Source organism: Embiotoca jacksoni, unplaced genomic scaffold (genome assembly GCF_022577435.1).
Source record: "Embiotoca jacksoni isolate LCO1_2020_lvr unplaced genomic scaffold, fEmbJac1.0.p SCAF_49, whole genome shotgun sequence".
Lineage (NCBI taxonomy): Eukaryota > Metazoa > Chordata > Actinopteri > Embiotocidae > Embiotoca > Embiotoca jacksoni.
The window spans coordinates 1,654,069-1,673,473 of record NW_027185402.1 but is presented as its reverse complement, the minus strand read 5'-3'; the positions used below and the strand labels follow the sequence as shown (position 1 = coordinate 1,673,473).

Here is a 19,405-nt window from a genome sequence, read left to right as displayed (position 1 = left end):
CAAATCCGACACATCAAAGGTTGCGATGGTTAAATAAATGGTTTGGATTTACCGTAGCATTGAGACATTTGAAAGGGGACAGATTCTCAAGACAGATCATGCAAAATCACATCAGCAACAGATTTCTCACTGGCTATGTACAAGATTCTAGTTCATTTCCCAGCAACTGTAGGAGCCTTTTCCGCCTCCATCATGTCAGAGAGGAATAATAGGTCCGGTGCTAGAATAGCACTGACAGACTCATGATGTTTCAGTGTCATTAGAGCCCCGGGCGTCTGTGGCCAGACTTCAGCACACATGAATCCCGAGAGAGAGGGACAGTTTATCTGTCTCAGTTAGCAGCTGGTGTCTGCCCCAAAGACTCTTAACAGCTCCCAGCTAGCATTGCCACTTCAGATGCTAGTCATTTAGCAAGCAAGTCAATCATGTGCAAGGCAACTGCCGCTGATTTGCCAACGTCCCCAGTGATCCCTGACACAGCAATGAGGGGGCAAAGAAGAGTCACGGCCTGCTGGGTCATGGAAATCGTGTCAAATTGGTCATCACAAAATTATCTGCATTCTCCTCTAATGGTTGTCACCATAGAAATTCTTTGTTATGACAAAAGATCAGAGGTCCCCGGTGAGGTCTGGAGTCCAGTTCTGTTTGTTGATTTTAACCCCTATCATAGGCCAAAGCAGCATTGTAGATCTCCTAATTATGTTTGGAATTACCAACTGAAATGAGACTCTTTCACCAACGCTAAGATATGCGACTAAATGAGCCGAGTTACACAGTCATGTTGTAGAATTACTAAGGGATGTGCGGCCATCCAAAAAAAAAAAAAAAAAATGTCAGGTGGGCATATAGGAATAGCATTCTCCCTGCATTGTACTGTTGGCACTTCTTGTCACAATAGCTTTGAAGACCTTAAAAACTGCACTCATGAAAATTATTTTTGAAGTAGATGTAAAGTAAAAATGTTTAATACAATCCAAGCTCTACATCAAAAATGTCAGTGGTAAACATCACAATGAAAAAAATGTAGTGTCCTAGCTTGTGTAAGGCAATAAAAACAAGAGACACATCTGTCTTTTATTTAATCTCGTCTGACAAAACTGGAAACCAAAGGGCCGGATGAGTTTGACAGCTGACAATGTAAATGGCAGTAACTCACTTACTGTCTTTTGCTATTGGGTTAAAGGACAGTGAGCAGCAGCGTGTACACACAACGTTCCTTCTATTGGATCCAATTAGCTTCACAGACAAGGGAAGCATTTCATCTTTGTAGTGTCTATTCTTTGTCATGTGTATCAGAGCCTAGTAATCTCAAAAGCCCTCCTTTAGTTTGTAGCTCTGTTTGTCTTGCATTGCTAAAGTTACCCCAAATTAGAAGTTGGAACATCCAAAGCCAAATTTGCATTCAGTTGGCACAACAACTGCACACATCTCCCAAACAGGTCTTGTTTGGCTCAAGCAAGTGACGAATATCTTCATCTCTCTCTTGTAACAATATTTTTTTTGAATCATAAAAATATCACTTGTAACAATGTTTTTTATCAAGAAAATGACGTAGGGTGATGGCACCTGTGTTCAATATCATGTGAGCACTGCAGAATGACAAACTTGTAAATTTGGAATTGCTCCCTGTTGGACAGCAGGAATGTGTCTCGGCTAACTCACTTTGGTTCGAGAAAGTTAATAATTTGCAAGTTGCAGAATAACTGGTATATTTGGTTTTGATTTAATTGTAAAAAAATGTTATCAGATTCAAGCAGTTGTCACATATTTTCAGTTCATTGAGGGGGGTCAGGCGAACTTTACATTATTATATATATTATCAAAGGTTGGGCAGGACTCTGAAATGAGATATTCCTATGTTTACTCATGTCTGTCAATCAACTATGTTGTACTGAAGGTGAATGTCTGTTGGATTTACTTGCACAATCATGTGCCAAACAGTCAAAGTGCAATGTAAACAAAAAAATAAGCAAGAGACCTTGTTGCTGGCAAGGTAACCCTTAAATTCAAGGTTACAGTCTGCTGCAGTTCCAAAATGCAAACACAGGCATATGCACGCGCACATACTCGTATCACCACCTACCCACACATGCAATCGCACACGTACACATGCATGCTCAGACAAATACGTCTCTCTCCCTGTAGTGCCCTCCTTGGCAAAATCTCAGTGCCAGTCTCTTAATGAAATGCTCAATTAGGGTCTTTAAATAGGTAATTATGCAGTGCCTAATCCCCTAGCTCCTGGGCCCTATCTCATTTAGATGACACTTGGGCAGGAAAAATGGGAGGGGCAGGCACTGGGGCCTTAGTTTCTGTCATCAAAGCTCCTCCGTGGTGGCACAGACGGCCCTGCTAATGATAAGGCACATCCAAGCAGTCAGTCAACAGCAACTCCCAATGAGGGCCACTGACAGCTTGGGAGATGGCAATGTCAGGCTTGACAGTGTCTTAATCATGTTTGGGAGTGTTCGGGGGTGGATTGTATTGGGTTGGGGGAGCTTGTACAAAGGTTTCTAAGAGGGTGTTAGATGTGGAGTGAGAGCTGCAAAGACTATTTGTGTGGTGTGGGTTCAAATGCATTTATTCGGACAATTACCAAGTTAATTTCATGTGAAACAAAGACAGAGGGAGAGAAAATCACTCCCAAATGTCAAACTGTGCATTTTGTTTGATGCCAGGCACCGACAGAGCGCTTTTGATTTTGTATACTGACATTTGTTTGAAGGTGGCATTTGATTTGAATTACAATCTTCAAACTGTGGCTGGAGAAAAGAATTATTCATTTATTTTTCGGCAGCATAATAAAATGTCTAGTAAGGAAGCTGCAAACCTAATCTCGTTGTACTTGTGCAATGACTATAAAGATATTCTAAATGTCTTGTTCGAGTGCTACAATATACCATCACTGACAGGGAACTACACTTGCTCGGTTGCTAACGTTGCAATGGCAAACATTTGTCTCGGTGAAACGACAAAGAGGGAATTGTTGCTTTTGCCTTGGGGTGAACCGTTACTTTCCCTCGACTGAGTTGCACAAGCAGCCTGCACAGCTTTTCATGAGAACAATAGCTTAGCCGGGCTAAAACACCTTTCAAGGGCGTCCAAGAGCTAATAAAAGTTTAGCTTTTTCAAATCTAATAATCAGCAGCAGCCACATCAAAGTGCTTAGTAAACTTGAAAGTATTGTGAGGATACTTGAACCACTGAGATATTGAAACAGCTTTCTGAAATGATGTTCATCCCCACCTAGTGTGTCCTCTGCCGGCCTTATCTGGATGTAGATGGGAAGGCAGCAACAACACAATTTCACGTCAATCTGTGTATTCAGCAAAAACATATCGTATCTGTGATAATATTTTTCGTCCTGTTGCCCTCCGTGTTGGCACTGATGAATTTTCATGCAAAAAGCTTTGATAAGCTGCTGGTCCTAATGCCGCCCGGCTGTTCTTTCAGTTGTTGACTCGGGTTTCTTATCAAATCTGAGTCACGGCAAAAAGACCAGGGCAACAATAATGGCTGCCACAGTCCTTGTGGATACTGATGTGACCAACTTTTTCTCAGCAAATCCCCAGACTACACTTAGACAGGACAGCATATGGGCATTGTTCGAAGCATGTATATTAATAAAATGACATAATAACAATAAGAATTAATAATAATAACAGTCAAATATTCAGCATTTTAATGTCACTTGTATATCCATGAAAATGCCCATGAAAGAGAGGGGCAAGAACCGAGAAATTAACATGGATGTATGCTAAGGCCTTGTAATAAGTTCACTTATGAACACATCCCACCTTAGGTAAAAGATGGCATACAGCGTCCTAGGCTAATTGAAGGGAAATTCACCCACCGTTGCCTGAGTGCACTATGGCAACCATAATGTGGCGTTACATTTTAGCTCAGGGTATATTGAGTCAAAATAGCATTTAGATAATGGGAGACATTTGGCATTTTAATTATGTTGCTGCCCTTTGAGTGTAGCATGTATGCCCCAAGCGCCTCCTTACATCCTTCATGTACGCCTAAGTAGCGTATTTACATACCAAACGGTTTGGCATGTGCACAAAAGCCAATAAAATGTCACTGGCGCACAATATACCTTGGTGTTGAATTGTTTTGAAAAGATAAGGAGGCATATTGCTCCTGACTTGAGCCATATGTATTAGGGGGCAACACAATTCCCGGTGCTGCATTATTCAGTTATTTTCAATAGAGCTCTGTTCTGATGTTTTGTGCCATGTCGGCGGCGAGTGGCAGAGGAATGCTGTTTTGTCTGTTCGAGGGCTCTGTACTTTCCATAAAACGACATGAGCTCAGGCTGGGAACAACCTCCCTCTCACCCTCCTTCCTCTCTCTCATTTCTCTGCCTCACGGAAGTGAGATTATTCATCCTCCCACAGACCGTTGCTGTGTTGGGGGTAGATGTCAAAGTGCCAGGAGCATGTGGTGCAAAGGGTATGCGTGCCTGCGCTCGGCTTGTATGTGTCTATTTGTGCACACGAATGCCTGAGTCTACATTTGTGAGCATGTTAGTGTAGGAGTCGTGCATTTTAAGCTGCATCTATTTGTTTGGATTCGGTCCTGAACCCGAGTATGTGTGTTCGAGGGTGAGGAGAGTTTACGTGTGCCATGTGTCTTATTTGCTTCTTTTTTTTTTGTGGGCTTTTTTTTCTTTTTTCTTTTTTTCACCTACTGTCATCTTTCCAGTTCCGTCCCTTCAGGAAACAATACCTTCAGACTGCCAGAGTGGCCTTGCAGCTATCATCTCCTCTTCAGCACTGACTGCTTTTTCTCCCTCTATCCTTCATTCCTTTCTTCCATCTCTCTCGCGCAGCCTCTGTCAGACGTGCAGGCACAGACGGAGTGTGAAAAAAGCTGGCAGTGAGGCACATTCCCTTGCTTCCCTCCATCGGTCTCCACCTCTCTCCTGCTCTATACCTTACAGCATGCTCTCCTTTCCCTCCCTTCCCACTTGCCTCCTTCCCTTCCACATTACTTTCCCCAGTCCTCCTCTCCCTTCTCTCACCACCTCGCTCTCCCTCCTCTGGCTCGTTGCACCCCTTATCCATTATATTTCCAGCCCTCTGCTCCGCCCTCCTCTCACTCCCCGTTCTTTTTTTCTGGTTCATAATATGTAACATGATTTAGCCCTCCCCTGTTCATGCGGCGTAAATTTAATCCCAGCCATTCCAGGTTGGCTGCTACTGCTGCGTCTACCATTTTTCTCATTTTCCCCCCCATCCTGCCACACTCTCTGCTCCCGACACAATAGACTCCTCAAGATTCAGCCTGTTTGCATGATAAGAAGTTATTTCCCTATACTAAATGCTGATGCGCAAGGTCAAGCACGACCCAAGTGGCACATGCTTGTACTATAGAAACCGCCCATGCAGTGACAAGCAAACATAACACAAGAGAAGGCCTCCCGACAAGCTGGCAATCATTTGAATAGTTTACGCAGCTCAGTCGCTCACCAAAAGGCTGATTGTATTCTGCAGCGGTTTTATCTGCTGCCCATTGAAAAGGCATTAGTGGCGTCCATTAGCGTTCAATAGGAAGTGTGTTTACCAGTGTCAACAAGGTCAAAGGAGGTGATCCAAACATGCCGACAAAGATGAAATAGGTTGCTTTGACTTTTTGCTTTCACTCCCCCCCCCCCTCTAAATTCCCCGGTGTCCCTAAAGCTTACCCAATAGCTCCATAACCTTGTACGTGTGTGCTTGTTATGCCTGCGTGTGCACTGTGTGTCGGTATGCGTTCAAGGAGCAGCACAACAGGGCACTGGGATAATCAGTCACTAGACTGCAGGTCAGGGTCTTGCACTGTGGGTACCATCCATCTGAACCCAACAGCTGCTGGGAAACGTGGCGAGAGAAAGATGGGTGAAGAGAGACAGAGAGAGAGAAACAGAAAGAGAAAAAGTGGCGAGGTAAGATCAGGTGGAGAGAAAAGTCAAGGATAGGCTGTTGCAAACACAAAGAGTGCACAGAGAACAAGTGGGGAGGAGGAGGATGAGGAGGAGGAGGAGGAGGAGTATTTGTGAGATGATGGTTCGTGGTCATTTTAGTTTCACTAAAGCGTATGCTCAAGGGCAGTCTGGGTGGGCTCAATTCTCACAATGACACAACCTTGCACTTTCACCCAAACAAGGTAACAGTTTTCCCATTGCAACACCTTGTTCTTGAACTGTTTGTTTTTTTCTGTATCAACTACAAAATTGATTTTGTTGAGGTTTCTGTGTGAGACATTTTCGAAGTCCACGTCGTTTTGCCCACAGAAAAGGTGGAAATGCTTTGAAATCTCCTGCTAGTAATTTGCCACGGACACACAATTGAGATGGGACTGCGATAGCTTCCTTGTCCTACAGCCGCAGCAGGTGCTTTTAAAGAAGTTATGCAGACAGACAAATGTCATCAGATCCAATTAGTTTCCTGCTGTGCGTTTCATGTTGGGTGAACCATTCGTAAGAAAACAAGATATAACCAAAGACGTCAGCTGCAGCACTGGTAGCTTCGGCTTGTCAAAAATTAGTCAGGCGTGCAGGCAGAACTGTAAGCCCTGATTTTGTCAAACAGAAAGTCCGCCGGCACCACCCAAAGGGTATTTTATGACCGTGAGAGGCCTGTTTGAGGGAGGCAAGGAGGGATGGGGTGTGTGTGTGTGTGGGGGGGTAAGTATAGCAAATAAACTATACTCAGATGTGTGGTTGTCAGGGTCTTTCATGTGGAGGCTGCACTTGAGGGCATAGCTTAGCTTAGCTTGAGGGATGTTATTACACATGCCGGCTGATCTGGAGCGATGTGTGAGAAACGGCCTTGTCACTCGCTCTTAAATCACACTATCGAAGTAGCGGGAGAGGGAAAAAAAAAAAAAAAAAAAAGAGGAGAAATGGGAAGAAGCGAAAAACCATGGCGGAGAAGTAACGGAAAGAGAGAACTACACATAACAGAGGGTCTTTATCCAGTGAAGAGAGCGACTGAAACTTTACACAGTGGCAATAAAGAAAGAACTTGGGACAAAGATTGTCTTGTAGCTGGCCTGTAAAACATATTGTGACTTAACCCATGATGAGGAAACAAGGATTTTAACAGGAAATGGATGCCTGCAGATATACGAAGTATACACATGTGCTTTTATGAACTAAATTCTATCTTTTAAATAAAACTCCAAGGGGCCCCCGTGAGTGTCACAAGCAGTCATGTTTTACCCTACGCATCTGTAAAAGAAGAGGAAGGGCGAGTGCAGAGGCTCTCGTGATGTTCGAGATGACCTTTGACCTTTGGGCTGATATCATCGGAGCGTGTACTCTGCCACTCCGCAGTGCTCCTAACGTAAATAAATGATGCTGACCCCGTGAGCATCTGAATCCTACCCCTATCCCTGACATCAACTACGGCATCTAAAAACAGGGAATTCTCCACAACTTCAGAGAGAAAAATATGTTTTACATACAATTCTTTACGTAATCTTTTTTTTTTTTTTACAATAATTGTTATAATTTCCCCTCAAAAAGGGAAGGGTAGAGGACAGCATTTATGAACTTGCTGTAGAACATGTTCAAGTGACCATTAGTGTTTAACATTAGAAAATATCAGATAATTATGACCATATGTACTTTGATGCTCCCAATTGAAACCGCAACACCTGATTTTTTTTTTTTTTACTCCCAGGATTTGGACTACAGTGCCTTCATCATGGTGTTAAGTCTGAAAATACTGTATTATGTACTATGTCAAAAGTAAATGTAAGGCGGTGTAATCTGTATCGGCAGCAGCTCCGTCTCCTCTCCACCTTGTGTCCTCTTCGCTGACCCGAACTTCACAACAAGAGCTCATGTTAAGAAGCAGTTTCTGACGCAGGGTCTCTTTCGCTCAGCATCAGGTCAAAGTCAACGACAGGAATCAGAGGGAGCACTGCAGTTCGAACACAGCGGTCCACCCCGTGTACTCACTACCACAGCCCTGCGTATCACTGTAGTTGGAAAGTGTGGGTGTGGAGAGTAATTATTGCATTCTTTAACTTTGCTCGTCTGGAGGGAAATAGAAAGTCCTGTTTCATAAAAGGAAGCAAATTCTTATTTGCTGTGCCTGGCTGGCCATGATACTACTTTTTCTAACACAGTGCAGCATGGTTCACACATCCTCTGTAGTTTGCCGTGCTTTGTCCTTGAATGTGTTAGGCTAATTACAGACGGGTTGGCCTTAATAGATTTGGTGGCATTTTTGTGGCTGCTTTGGTCTGTTAGGATAACATACCATCGCTCCTCTAGTTCCTTGAAGTTCAATTCGGTTTGTGCATGAGCCTGAAATTAAAAACACCCCATTTTAAAATTCCCTGGAGCTGGCCAAAGTGAAATTAGTCAACTTGTACAGGATGAGCATAATGTGGTAGAACTGCCACACTCAAATCTGTGTTAAAAATGAAAAAAATCAGAAGCATTCTCAAGTCACCATCGACTTCCCACTGGTTTGTATTCGATGTGGCAAAAATATTGCAGCATGTGGGAGAAAGGGAAAGACACAATTGGTGCGAAGCTGATGTTATGAACCTGCTGCTTTGGGGAGCTCATAGCTATTCTCGGTGCATTCGTTCCCATAACAAGTTTATTGCTGTATGGCTGGAATATGAGATGAATATGACTGATTCTTTGTGGAGTTGTTTTTTTTTACCCTTAATAATATTGCTTGTCTAAATAGACAAAAAAAAACAAACGAGCACGCTCAAATGAGAAGAGAGACCAGCCATTATAGAGAATATAAACATCCCACCCTCCTTCTCTTTCACATTTCTGATAAGGATCAAGGGGAAGGAGAGAGAGTAGACAGCTCACAGCCCCCTTCTTTTTCTTGCCACGCACTCCCCCCCCCCCTTTTCTAATTAACATTGTGCATGTTGTCAGGCTTTGTTTAATAATGCATGATTGCTATCAGCAGCAAAATCCTTTGAATGAAGCACTACTGAATGGGAACACAATAATACCACCGGGGGCTCAGGAAGAAAGACAAGACTGTTTTTTTTTTTTTTCCTTTCTATTGTAATAAATGTTCAATGGGAAGCATCAGTGCCACCAAATGTATGAAAGTCAAGGTGCGGGGTGCAATGCTAAACGGCCATGTTGAGGATAAAATGGGCTGCCTTGGAGGGAATCTTTTTTGTGTGTGGACTAATGGAAGCAGAAAGGATCTTTTAAACTCACGTGCATGCCCATACATGTGGACACCAGCTTTCATACAAAAAAAAAAAAAATTGCTGCAGCGTTTAGGCCGAATCCGTCGTCGGATAACAATGCCTTTCTGCCAGGTCTGGCAGGTGGCTCGCTCATCACCCCCTTAGAACGCTGGGAAGGAATCCGCAGCACGATTTACATGTAAAAACCCTTGCAAATCAACACCAGTTCTAATTGCTTTCATTTTTGCTTGGAATTATGCTTTAGAGGGGTGCGTTTTAGCGGCGCTTACGTTTGCTGCTCCTTGTATTTACTCACATGGCACAGCCTCTCGGTTGTCTCACTGGTGGTTACACAACATACAGATGGTTTTGTTTGCCTGTATCAGCATGTGTGTGTGTGTGTGTGTGTGTGTGTGTGTGTGTGTGTGTGTGTGAATAGAGAAAGGGAGGGCTGCTGAGTACTGTTTCTCGTGTGCCGCCTAATGTCATGTCATTATGGAAATTCACACTTCATTAATTAACTCAAAGGCTATCACTTAGATTTGGAGGGGCAGATCCGTGAAACAATAACCGGAGGAGACAGACAGCTGTACCTGCACCACGTATGGATCACTTCGCTGCTTTATCCCCGTTCAGGGTTTCTCAGTCCAATTGATTCTAATCAAATTCGCCGTCGCTATAAACACTACTCGTGTGAAAATTCTGCCTAGTGTTCTCAGATGGTATGTATATGCATACGCATTTGTGTGTGTGTGTGTGTGTGTGTGTGTGTGTGTGTGCGTGTGTGTGTGTGTGTGTGTGTGTTGGTGGTGGCGTGAGCGGGGGATGAGATTGTCTCAAATTGATTCCCTTCGCCACACGTCCCCCGCTCTTGCGCTCGCTACGAGCCCCGCGGCGCTCGGAGACAGGTAGTCGTGTCTATCTCCCCCCAACACAAATCGAGTGTGACAGGTGCGCTATCTTCCCGTCTTTTCTGCCATTTACAGCCCACAGAAATGAAAGAGGGAAAGCCGGGAGCGAGAAAGAGGATGATTGGTAACAGGGAAATGAGGTACTTTGTCATCATCGGGCCTCGTGATTGGGCTTAGGGGTGCTTGTTTTTCCTTTTTTTTTTTTTTTTTTTTTTTTTTTTCTTTTCGTGGGTGGCGGTCAAATCTGTAGATAAACAGTCTAATATGATATTATTTCTAGCGAGAGCATTTATATGCGGAGTTGCTGCCTCCTGAATAAACACTTGGCGAAACCCCGCACGATCGCAAAAACTTCGCGAGATCTGCCGCGGCGTGCGGTACGCGATCTCGCGGTGCACAAACTGCGCTCCGCCCGGTCGCCGCAGCCGGGGACGACGGCTTCCTGCCGGAACGACGCGGGCAGGCGAGCCAGCGTGCTGACCAGCAGCGCAGTATTGTCGTCGAAGCTCGCACACTCGGATTAGCTGGGAGCCGTGTTATGAGCCAGAGACGACCGCAAAGCACCCATCACTTAGGATCAACCTCAGGCTTAAGCAAATGGATGACAAGGGATGGAGCTGGTCTGCAACTAATACTAGCTCACTGGATCACATTGATTTTTTTTTTTTTTTTACAGCCGGTCGTGGCCCTTCGACAAAAGGCTGAAACATGAATGGCATCAGCTGGCCACTCTGTCTTCTTGTTTGTGCAGCACTTTGAAAAAAGACAAAACCTGTGTGTGTGTGTGTGTGTGTGTGTGTGTGTGTGCGCCGAAGCCATGCCACTCCATCATTTTGTCGAGGCACTTTGAGCTATTAAAGCATCCACAGTGGATGGAAATGTGGCGCAAGAAGCTTCATTATGTGCTTCAGATGAATTGTTTTATTGAATATGTACAGAATAGCCCAACGTAATTAAAAGAGTTACCACGTGTTTTTTGTTTTTTTTACCTCCCGGTTGAAGAAATATAAAATAGCTTTCGCCACTTACATGAACGTTTCGTGCATTTCCTGACTATTCTTCCATGCAAGTGAAGCATTTCTGTGAAACTTATATCAACACTGATCTGAGTGGGGACTTAAAACATACTCTTATTATGCAGCATATTTAATTGGCGCTCGCGACCAAAGCTGTGAAGACAAAATCATATTAACTCCCCCTTTCATCTGTGTGGTTTCTCCCTCTCTCTCTCTCTCTCTCTCTGTGGCACTCTCTATCTCTCTCCCTCTCATGCACACGTGCACACATATTGTGTGAAGTGACTATTCCATTTAGAGAACTGTCAGAACATACCCCGTGAGCACATCAGGCCCTTCCTATCCTCTGTCAGCTCCAGCCGAGGCTGTGTGGGGGTATGTCAGAAATGTGCAGGGATAGATAAAACCCATGGAGCCAAACAGCTTTGTTTCATTCAGTCCCTCTCTCTCTCTCTCTCTCTCTTTTTTCCCTCCCTCCTCCTTCCTTCTCCCTCTTCCTATCCCTCCTTGCCTTGCATAGGCTGTGAATACCCTGCATCTGAGAAATCAGACCAGACTGACTCACAGGGCTCTGTGAGCCAGTGCCACCGAGGCTGCCAAAGCATGCTGGTGCCAAGCTGTCCCACCATGCACAGAGCCAGACCCACGCTGCTGCTGCCGCTGCTGCTTGTCCTGGGTCTGCTCCTGCACCTCGCCGACGCTCAAAGTAAGTACACCGGCGGCTTTCGTGTGGGCCTCAAGTGTTTGTGTCCTGCTGGGTTGGGGAAGGGGTGGTACGGGTGGAACTGCTTTTGTTTCTTTTCTTTTGTTCTTTTCTTTGCTGAACATCAGACACGTAAATACTGAACGTAACATACTCAAAACTTCAATAAATATGTGATCAAATATATAAAACTTCTTCACGAAACACGCAGGCTGGTTCCTACGATGACGAGTCTGATACACAGTTCATACTTGCGTAACACTATCTCTATGACCACTGTCAAATGTTTGTCATGAATATAAGAAACGCTCATGCAACACTGAATTATATAGGTTCTATAAGGTTATTAAATAATGGGGAGAAATACCATCACACACACACACACACACACACACACACACACACACACACAACGTGTTATATAGCTTATTGTTGCTTTACTTGGGTGTTTGACCTGCACTGTGCAGAATGGTGTATTTGCAGTTTTACACTTGAAGGCTGCTTTTAAATGTATCTCCTGAAGCGGGAATGTTCCTCTGTGCTCAACCTAAATTTGATTTGAACACTTGTATGTGGAGGATGAACAAGTTACACAAGGGTGATTAGAAATCTTGAAGGCTTCAGACACTAACAGCCCAAACACTGACAGTGGGCTAGTTGAAGTATTCGACACCGTGTCTAACAGTTACATTCTTAAAACTAAGACAGTTTCTGGATTTTTACAATGAGAGAATATATTTATTTTTTAAAAAGATCATGATATATATTTTGTTTTATTTATATGTCTTAAAACGTGTTTAAAAGGGATCTTTAAAAATGACGAGTAAAGTTAAAAGAACAAAAAAAAACCCTCCAAAATCATGTATCAGTCCACTTTGGTAAGAAGTAATGTTATTTTCATATAGTGTCCCCGCCCACCCCCACCCCCCTCCCCGCCCTCTCTCTCTCTCACACACACACACACACACACACACACACACAAACACACACACAACTATATTTCACTACAATAGATCTCTTCACCTCACCTCACCGAACTATCAAAATGTGTTCATATCTTTATTATTCAACTACTTTTTCTCTGCAGTAAAAACCAGAAATCCTCAGCCAAGAATCTCACAATGAGAAATCTTTGGAATTGAGTTACTTGACATCAGACACCTGCCCATTGATGTGTGACAACAGTTTTCAAACCTCATTTAGCTCTGGTCCTACACCAAAGATCCCCCCCTCTCCCACCTTCTCTTTTTTTTTTTTTTTTTGCACTAAGATCCATGAATCATTAGCTTCTGGATTCACAGTGGGATGAATAAAAGTTTTATTGCTCCCTTTGCACTGACTGAAATCCCCTCAGTTCAGCTGAATATCTCTGAATGAAGGGCTCATTCACCCAAGGTCATATACAACAGAGCCACGCGGAGTGAAATTGATGGGCGAGATTTTCAACTTTGTGCTTGAGAAATGTTGCCTGCAATCTGTTCAAATGTGTTTTATTTTTCTTCTTTGCCTTCCGTCACATATGTCTCACAGCAGGGGAGAGGCAAATGGAGAAATGTATTCTCCGTTTATCTCCCGTTTTATGTGCAGCTCCAGGATTTATTGACACAATTTAATTATGGGACCTACCCAAAACGGCATTAACGGTCGATAAACGTTCTCTTTAGGAGCTATCTTTTCACAAACTCCCATCTTCCACAGTCTAGAGAGAATTTACATAACAATAGTTGATGAGAAAAAAGAAAAAAAAACACACACACTATTGCCAAAGCCTTCCCTCAGACAGCTGTCTTGGTAAAACTTCCAGACATTCCACAGTTGCATTTGAGCACAAATGTAACAGAAACCTGCACAACTGCAGTCAGCAGCCCCCCCCCCCCCCCCCCCCCCAACCCCCCAAACCTCGACGCCTTGGTGCTCACCATCCCCCTTCGACCCCCCATTAATTGCCTTCCTTTAGCAGCCTGGCTGTTAGCAGCTGCTGCTACCCCTTACCCTACTTAAACAGCTGTGCTGGGTCATCATTTCAAAGCCAAAACAAACTTATCATGAGACAGCCACAGTGGCTGTCTGTTAATGACTACGGGGGCGTGTGGGAGTCGGGGAGGTTACGGGGATGAGGTGCGTGTCCTGTCTGCAGCCAAGGTGTGAGAGAAAGTGCCTCCTCAAAGCCAGAACCACTTTAGGCGGTACATATTAGCTCCGAGATTTATATTTGCTCTTCTCTGTTCCTGCACTGCCTCATCTCCCTCGTGCACGTGTTTGTTCCTCCCTTTCTCGGCTTCCCTCTATTGTTTTTCTTCCTAATCGCTCTCTTGCCAATTTTCTCCTCATTTCTGATTTGGGCTTTTTTTTTTTTTTTTTCTTTCGACTGTTTTCCTGCCTGCGTCTTTGTCTTCTCCCCTCGCTGTTTGGAAGAAGTGCAATAGCCCCTTCCAGCGATTTAGAAGCTCCTTAATTTCCTCTACCGTGCCTCTGCATATGCACATCCAGCCTCCGACACTCTCGGGCACTCTCATATGTGGTTTACCCCTCAGAGCCAAAATCCGACTGCATTTCCAAAGGGAAAACTGCCCTCTGTCACCGCTCTGGATCCATTTGGGTGTGAGCTCGCCTCCGGCTGTGGACATGGTGGAGGATATGAGGCACGCAAGAGCAGAAAATGGCTGAGTCTGCCTGCTCAACAGATGGCACGATCCTCAGAGCCAGTCCTACTCTCCACCCCGCACAGCGGACACAGCAGCCCCCTTTTAAGAAAACCGCCAATCAGGACCCCTAATAAACTTTAATTTCTGTTCATGTGTTAATGGGAGTGCTACCATATTTGCTCCTTCTGCAAACGTTTCCAAGTCAGACCTTTTCTAGCCGGAGGAGCATGGTGGATTTAAAATTGATCTTAGAGGATTGTCTTGCTATCTTTCCTCTGTTTGGTCTGTTGGTTTGTTTTCATTCTGTCATTGTTTTGTCTTTGGCCTTCTCTCTCTGTTGCACTCCCTCGTTTTCTCCTTCACCCTGTCCCCCTTGCTCTTCAAATGCAGCCCGTTTAATTTGTGTGGCAAATTGGGCTTGGCAATCGCTTGAAAGGGGGGCATAATTGTCCCTGGTGAGCCAAGGGGACAGAGCGCGAGGGAGGCAACAAACAATTTCTCTGTCTTTTGCTGAACAGTAATGCAAAAAGGAAGCATCGCAGATGAGAGGAGAGCTGGAGGCATTAAACATCTCCACCTGGGCAAGGATGAAGCAGGCTAAAAACTCTGGTGTGAGCATCAGAATTAAATAACTTGGAGGTTCATTAACGCATTAAGAGGATTGGAGTCTGGGAAATGTTACTGAGCTACATCTTCAGTGAATTCAAACCAACACCCCAGCTCCCCCCCCTCATTCTCCACACACACACACACACACACACACACACACACACACACACACACACACACACACACACACTCCCTCTAGCCCACTTTGGCTCATGCTGTGTTGGACCATGTCAAACCCTGAGCCTAATAGTGTTTTAATTGATTTCTCCCATTGATGGTGGATAACGTGGGGAATCCCAGCGAGCCAGCATGATTCTCTTTAACACGTCAAATGAGTATCGACAGGCTCCCCTAGCCTCTCTAAACATTAAGATGTTAACAGCCAAACTTCATCTCTCTCACTTGCGCTTATTTACAGGGTGACGTACATGCGGAGGCGCGCCGCGCACACCCAAACACTCTGGGCATCTAATGTATGTGCAATCCGTTTGAGCCGGCGATCAAAGGTGAACCGCATGGGACAGCAACAACGGATCGGCTATTGATGTGGCACTTCTTTTGAGCCATTGCTGTGCGAAGGAAGCAAAATGGGGGAGGGTTATTTACATACTAAAGTGTTTTACTTATAGTATTATCTGGGTGGACTGCGATCATAACTACAATATGTAGTGGTGTTTTATATATCACAGAGAACATACTTTAAAAAAAAAAAATAAAAAAAAACGACAAAAGAATCAAGGACAGGCCTGTTGGGACGGACGAGTACACCAAAGCACGCACAAACACCAAAAGCCACACTGAAAGTCACGTGAGCTTGAAAATGTTATCCAATCCAATAAAGAGACACATACAAACAGAAAAGTCCTGTGCACATACACCCTCTAAACAGGTTCACCTTGTTACAAGTCCAAAAGCTAATGATACTCGATTCCCCAGATGATCAGGCAGTAATATGTGTGTTTTATGCATGCCTGGCCTAATATGAATTATTGTAAAATAGCGTTGTATTTGCATATAAGCTTCCGGGCTGTACTGAAATTAGCATTTTTACAACAGCTCAAATTAAATCCCTCTGCTTAATTTGCCAGCATGCTAATTTGATTTAAATTGAGTCTATTCCATTCCCTTTTACACTCATACCCACACAGCGCTAACATTCAAACTGGGCGCACACACACACACACACACGCGTATAAACAGACAGTATGAGCTGCAGCCCCCCCCCCCCCCCCCCTCGTCCATCCCCCCCACACACACACACATTCTGCCTGGTACAAAGTGAATTAGCCACAAATAAACACACAGACCTTACATGTTTGCATAAAAGGACGTTAAAGCGAGAGGAGAAGGGAACTCGCGGAGGGTTTGATCCAACTTTAAATCACTGTAATTCCCCGAGTATACCACCTCGTTCATCATTCTGCCGGACACTGCTCAAGTGGAAATCTCATTGTTGGCTCCACTCGTTCATTTCAAAACGTGTCTTAGTACAGTACATCCTTAAAAAAACTAGCATCAATATGTACGAGGGGAGAGCAAGCATCGTGTTCACACTTCAAATAGATGTGGTGAAAACACCTTCGGCGAAGAGTGCCAACACTTAATTACCATCTCGTTGTTTGGATGAAGACCTTGTGACAAGGCTGAGAATCTGAGATAAAACAATGTTATCAGTGCCATGCAAGATGCCTCTTGCTTGCAGGTTGAACTAAATGAGTAAGAAGTCATGATCGTTTTCTTTGGCTGCACATGCCTCTGCCAGCTCCTTGTCAACAATGTGCTGTGCAATTATGTTTAAAGGTTGTATCAGGCCCATTATTAACTCCATGAATGCCATTAGCTTCATCTATGGATCGCAGTCATTTTGCCTCGCACTTAGAGCACAGAATCACACAAAAGCCGAGCAATTCACACTCCTGACCCTCCTACTCAAGAAAAGCAGATAATCACACACAATATGGAGATGTTGTACAGGCCAAGATCAAGGTAATTAAAGGCCAGCTCTCAACCACTAATGCTATATCTAAGTGCACTTATGTCTCCAAGACAAACCTGACTTGAAAATGTTGGAGCAATTTAACCATGCCGTACCATTCATGTCTCAGAGTGGGAATATTGACAGAACAAAAGCGCCAAATTGTAATCCAAATTGTAAATCCATTTTAGTGGCAATCAATAAACTCTCAAAATACCACTCTCTGAATCCATATATTTGAATACCTCTGCATGAAACGACTTGGTCTGTCATACTGTAAAATGTTATGGATTTTCTTCGTCATTTGAGCATTTAAGGTGCCCGAAAAAAAAATAACGTTGACGCGTTCTCGCTCTCGTACACACACTTTCTCACACAAAGGCAACCTTGTGGCATGTCTCTGAAGCTGGGATCAGCCAGTGAGCTGAGCCCATTGCCAGCCGTTTTGCATCTGCCGGGCTCACACTTGTCGTGATTCTGGCCGTGCTGGCGTATCCACTGAATCTGATCACCCTTCACACACTGCGCCAGTGAACTGCATCAAAATGCAGGTGTTTCATGACATTGCCCCAGTGACAGTGCAATTAATAGATTGATGCTGTAGCTGCAGCCGTGGGATTACTCGGCCAGTCAAGTCTGAAATACACGAGCGCTCGCTGCACGGATGATGTTTCACTGCAGCGTGAACAATGAAGAGCAGGAGAACATATAATCTACACAGACAGAAGAAGCATAGCAGCTCAAACGGGGTTTAAGATGTTTTTGTACTCTGCAGTTCCAACACAATTCACATTTAATTCTTTTAAATACAAAATGCAAGTCAAAACTGCACCATGTCTATGGATCCCAGACATTATGTTCCCAATCACATATACTGTCACTAGCGGGGTTTGTCTCGTGGACATTTTGCATCACGTCAGTCTCGTAATAGTGACGGATTTGTTCCCATATGTGGATTCATTGACTCATTAAGCACTTTCTACATGCAGATATCACAAAAATAAATGGTCATTTAAAGCACTACGTTTGGCAAAAGCTCTGCTCCGCCTGCTTTACCTTTCATGGCTCATTAATTGATTTTACGCCAGCAAAGCAGGCCCATGATTACAATTTCAGCAGTTATTACCACTATGTGGTTTAAGACATATACTTTAAGCATATAGCTTTAACTATGATATACGGTAAGTCAAACAATTAGTCTGTGTTTTGTATATCATGAGCAGAACAAGTAAATTGAAACATCCAGGAGGTAGATGTACAGTGTGACAGGGTTTATTTGTAGTTTTGTTCTAAATAAAAGAGCCACCTGGACTTTGCTGAATGCATCAATTTGGTTGGAGAAGCAAAACCTCACAGCCCTCATTTGTGTGTTTGGAGAACAGAAATGTGTTTTTATTCCCCTTTATAGTACACAACTGTTCGATTAGAAAAGCCTTTTAAAGTTCTCTGCTTCAGGATGAATGCATCTGTATGTGTGTGTGTGTGTGGCCATGCATGCGTGTTCACACGGCTCACACCTGGCCCGAGGCCGGAGCTTTGGTCTCACTCCAGGGGTCCTAAGAGTGTGACACATTGCACTGATCTCAGCGCAGCACATTTGTGTGCCTGTGGGGTATGTTGGGATTCTGCAGTGGGGTTAATGGTCTAAACCATTCATCTCCATGGAGCGCCTCGGGGCAATCTCTCAGTCCAAGCCAGAAAGCTTACATCCCCACCTTCTTACCTACAGCACTCTCCAATGCTTGACGCGGATTGGGAATCTTTACGCCCCGAGCTCCTCCTGTCACAGCTGATTTACATTCTGCAGAGTGATGGAGTGAGCGCTCAAAGTCCGTCTTTGGAGAGCCATCTTTCTCACCTAATACGGTCTCACACACTACATCTGTCACCCTTTCCTATCACCCCCCCCCCCCCCCCCATCCTCCCTCCCCCTCTTGTTTGTATGCTCACTCATTCATTCATTAACTCACTCTCTGGCACACGTATTCACGCACACTCTGACTTACACACTGTCCCTCTTCTCTGCACCGCCAAAATGAGTCATGCCATTTGAGGGGCTGAGATTTATTGTGACACACAGCTTTAGTGTGGTATATTAGTTATGGCAAATGAGAGTGAGAGCCTCCATTGAGAGGTGAAAATGCTCTCACGCCACAGCCAGACTCATAGGCTTTTCAGGGTGAAACTGAGCCAAGCCCTTGTTTCTAATGGCACAGCACTAAGTGCCCATCCCGTCACAGAGCGGAATATGGAATATGCATTCTCACTCACTCTCACACACACACACACACATACATACATACATGCATACATACATACTCATACCATTAGTAAAAGGTCCCTGGACATTTATGAGGTGTTTAGCCAGCATCCAT

General features: G+C 44.3%; 1 protein-coding gene across 39 annotated transcripts in view; it reads left to right on the top strand.

Annotated features, from left to right (window-relative positions):
• LOC138210910 (receptor-type tyrosine-protein phosphatase delta-like) overlaps positions 1-19,405 on the top strand; it is a 348,424-nt gene that overhangs the window by 243,541 nt on the left and 85,478 nt on the right. For 38 of the 39 annotated variants that reach the window (XM_069170312.1, XM_069170306.1, XM_069170304.1 and 35 more), the window contains one exon: positions 11,619-11,804. In XM_069170312.1, coding sequence (XP_069026413.1) covers positions 11,702-11,804 — 103 coding nt within the window. In that variant the 5' untranslated portion in view covers positions 11,619-11,701. Of the gene's footprint in view, positions 1-11,380; positions 11,474-11,618; positions 11,805-19,405 lie in introns of all 39 variants that reach the window. The other variant, XM_069170313.1, reaches the window with a different exon arrangement.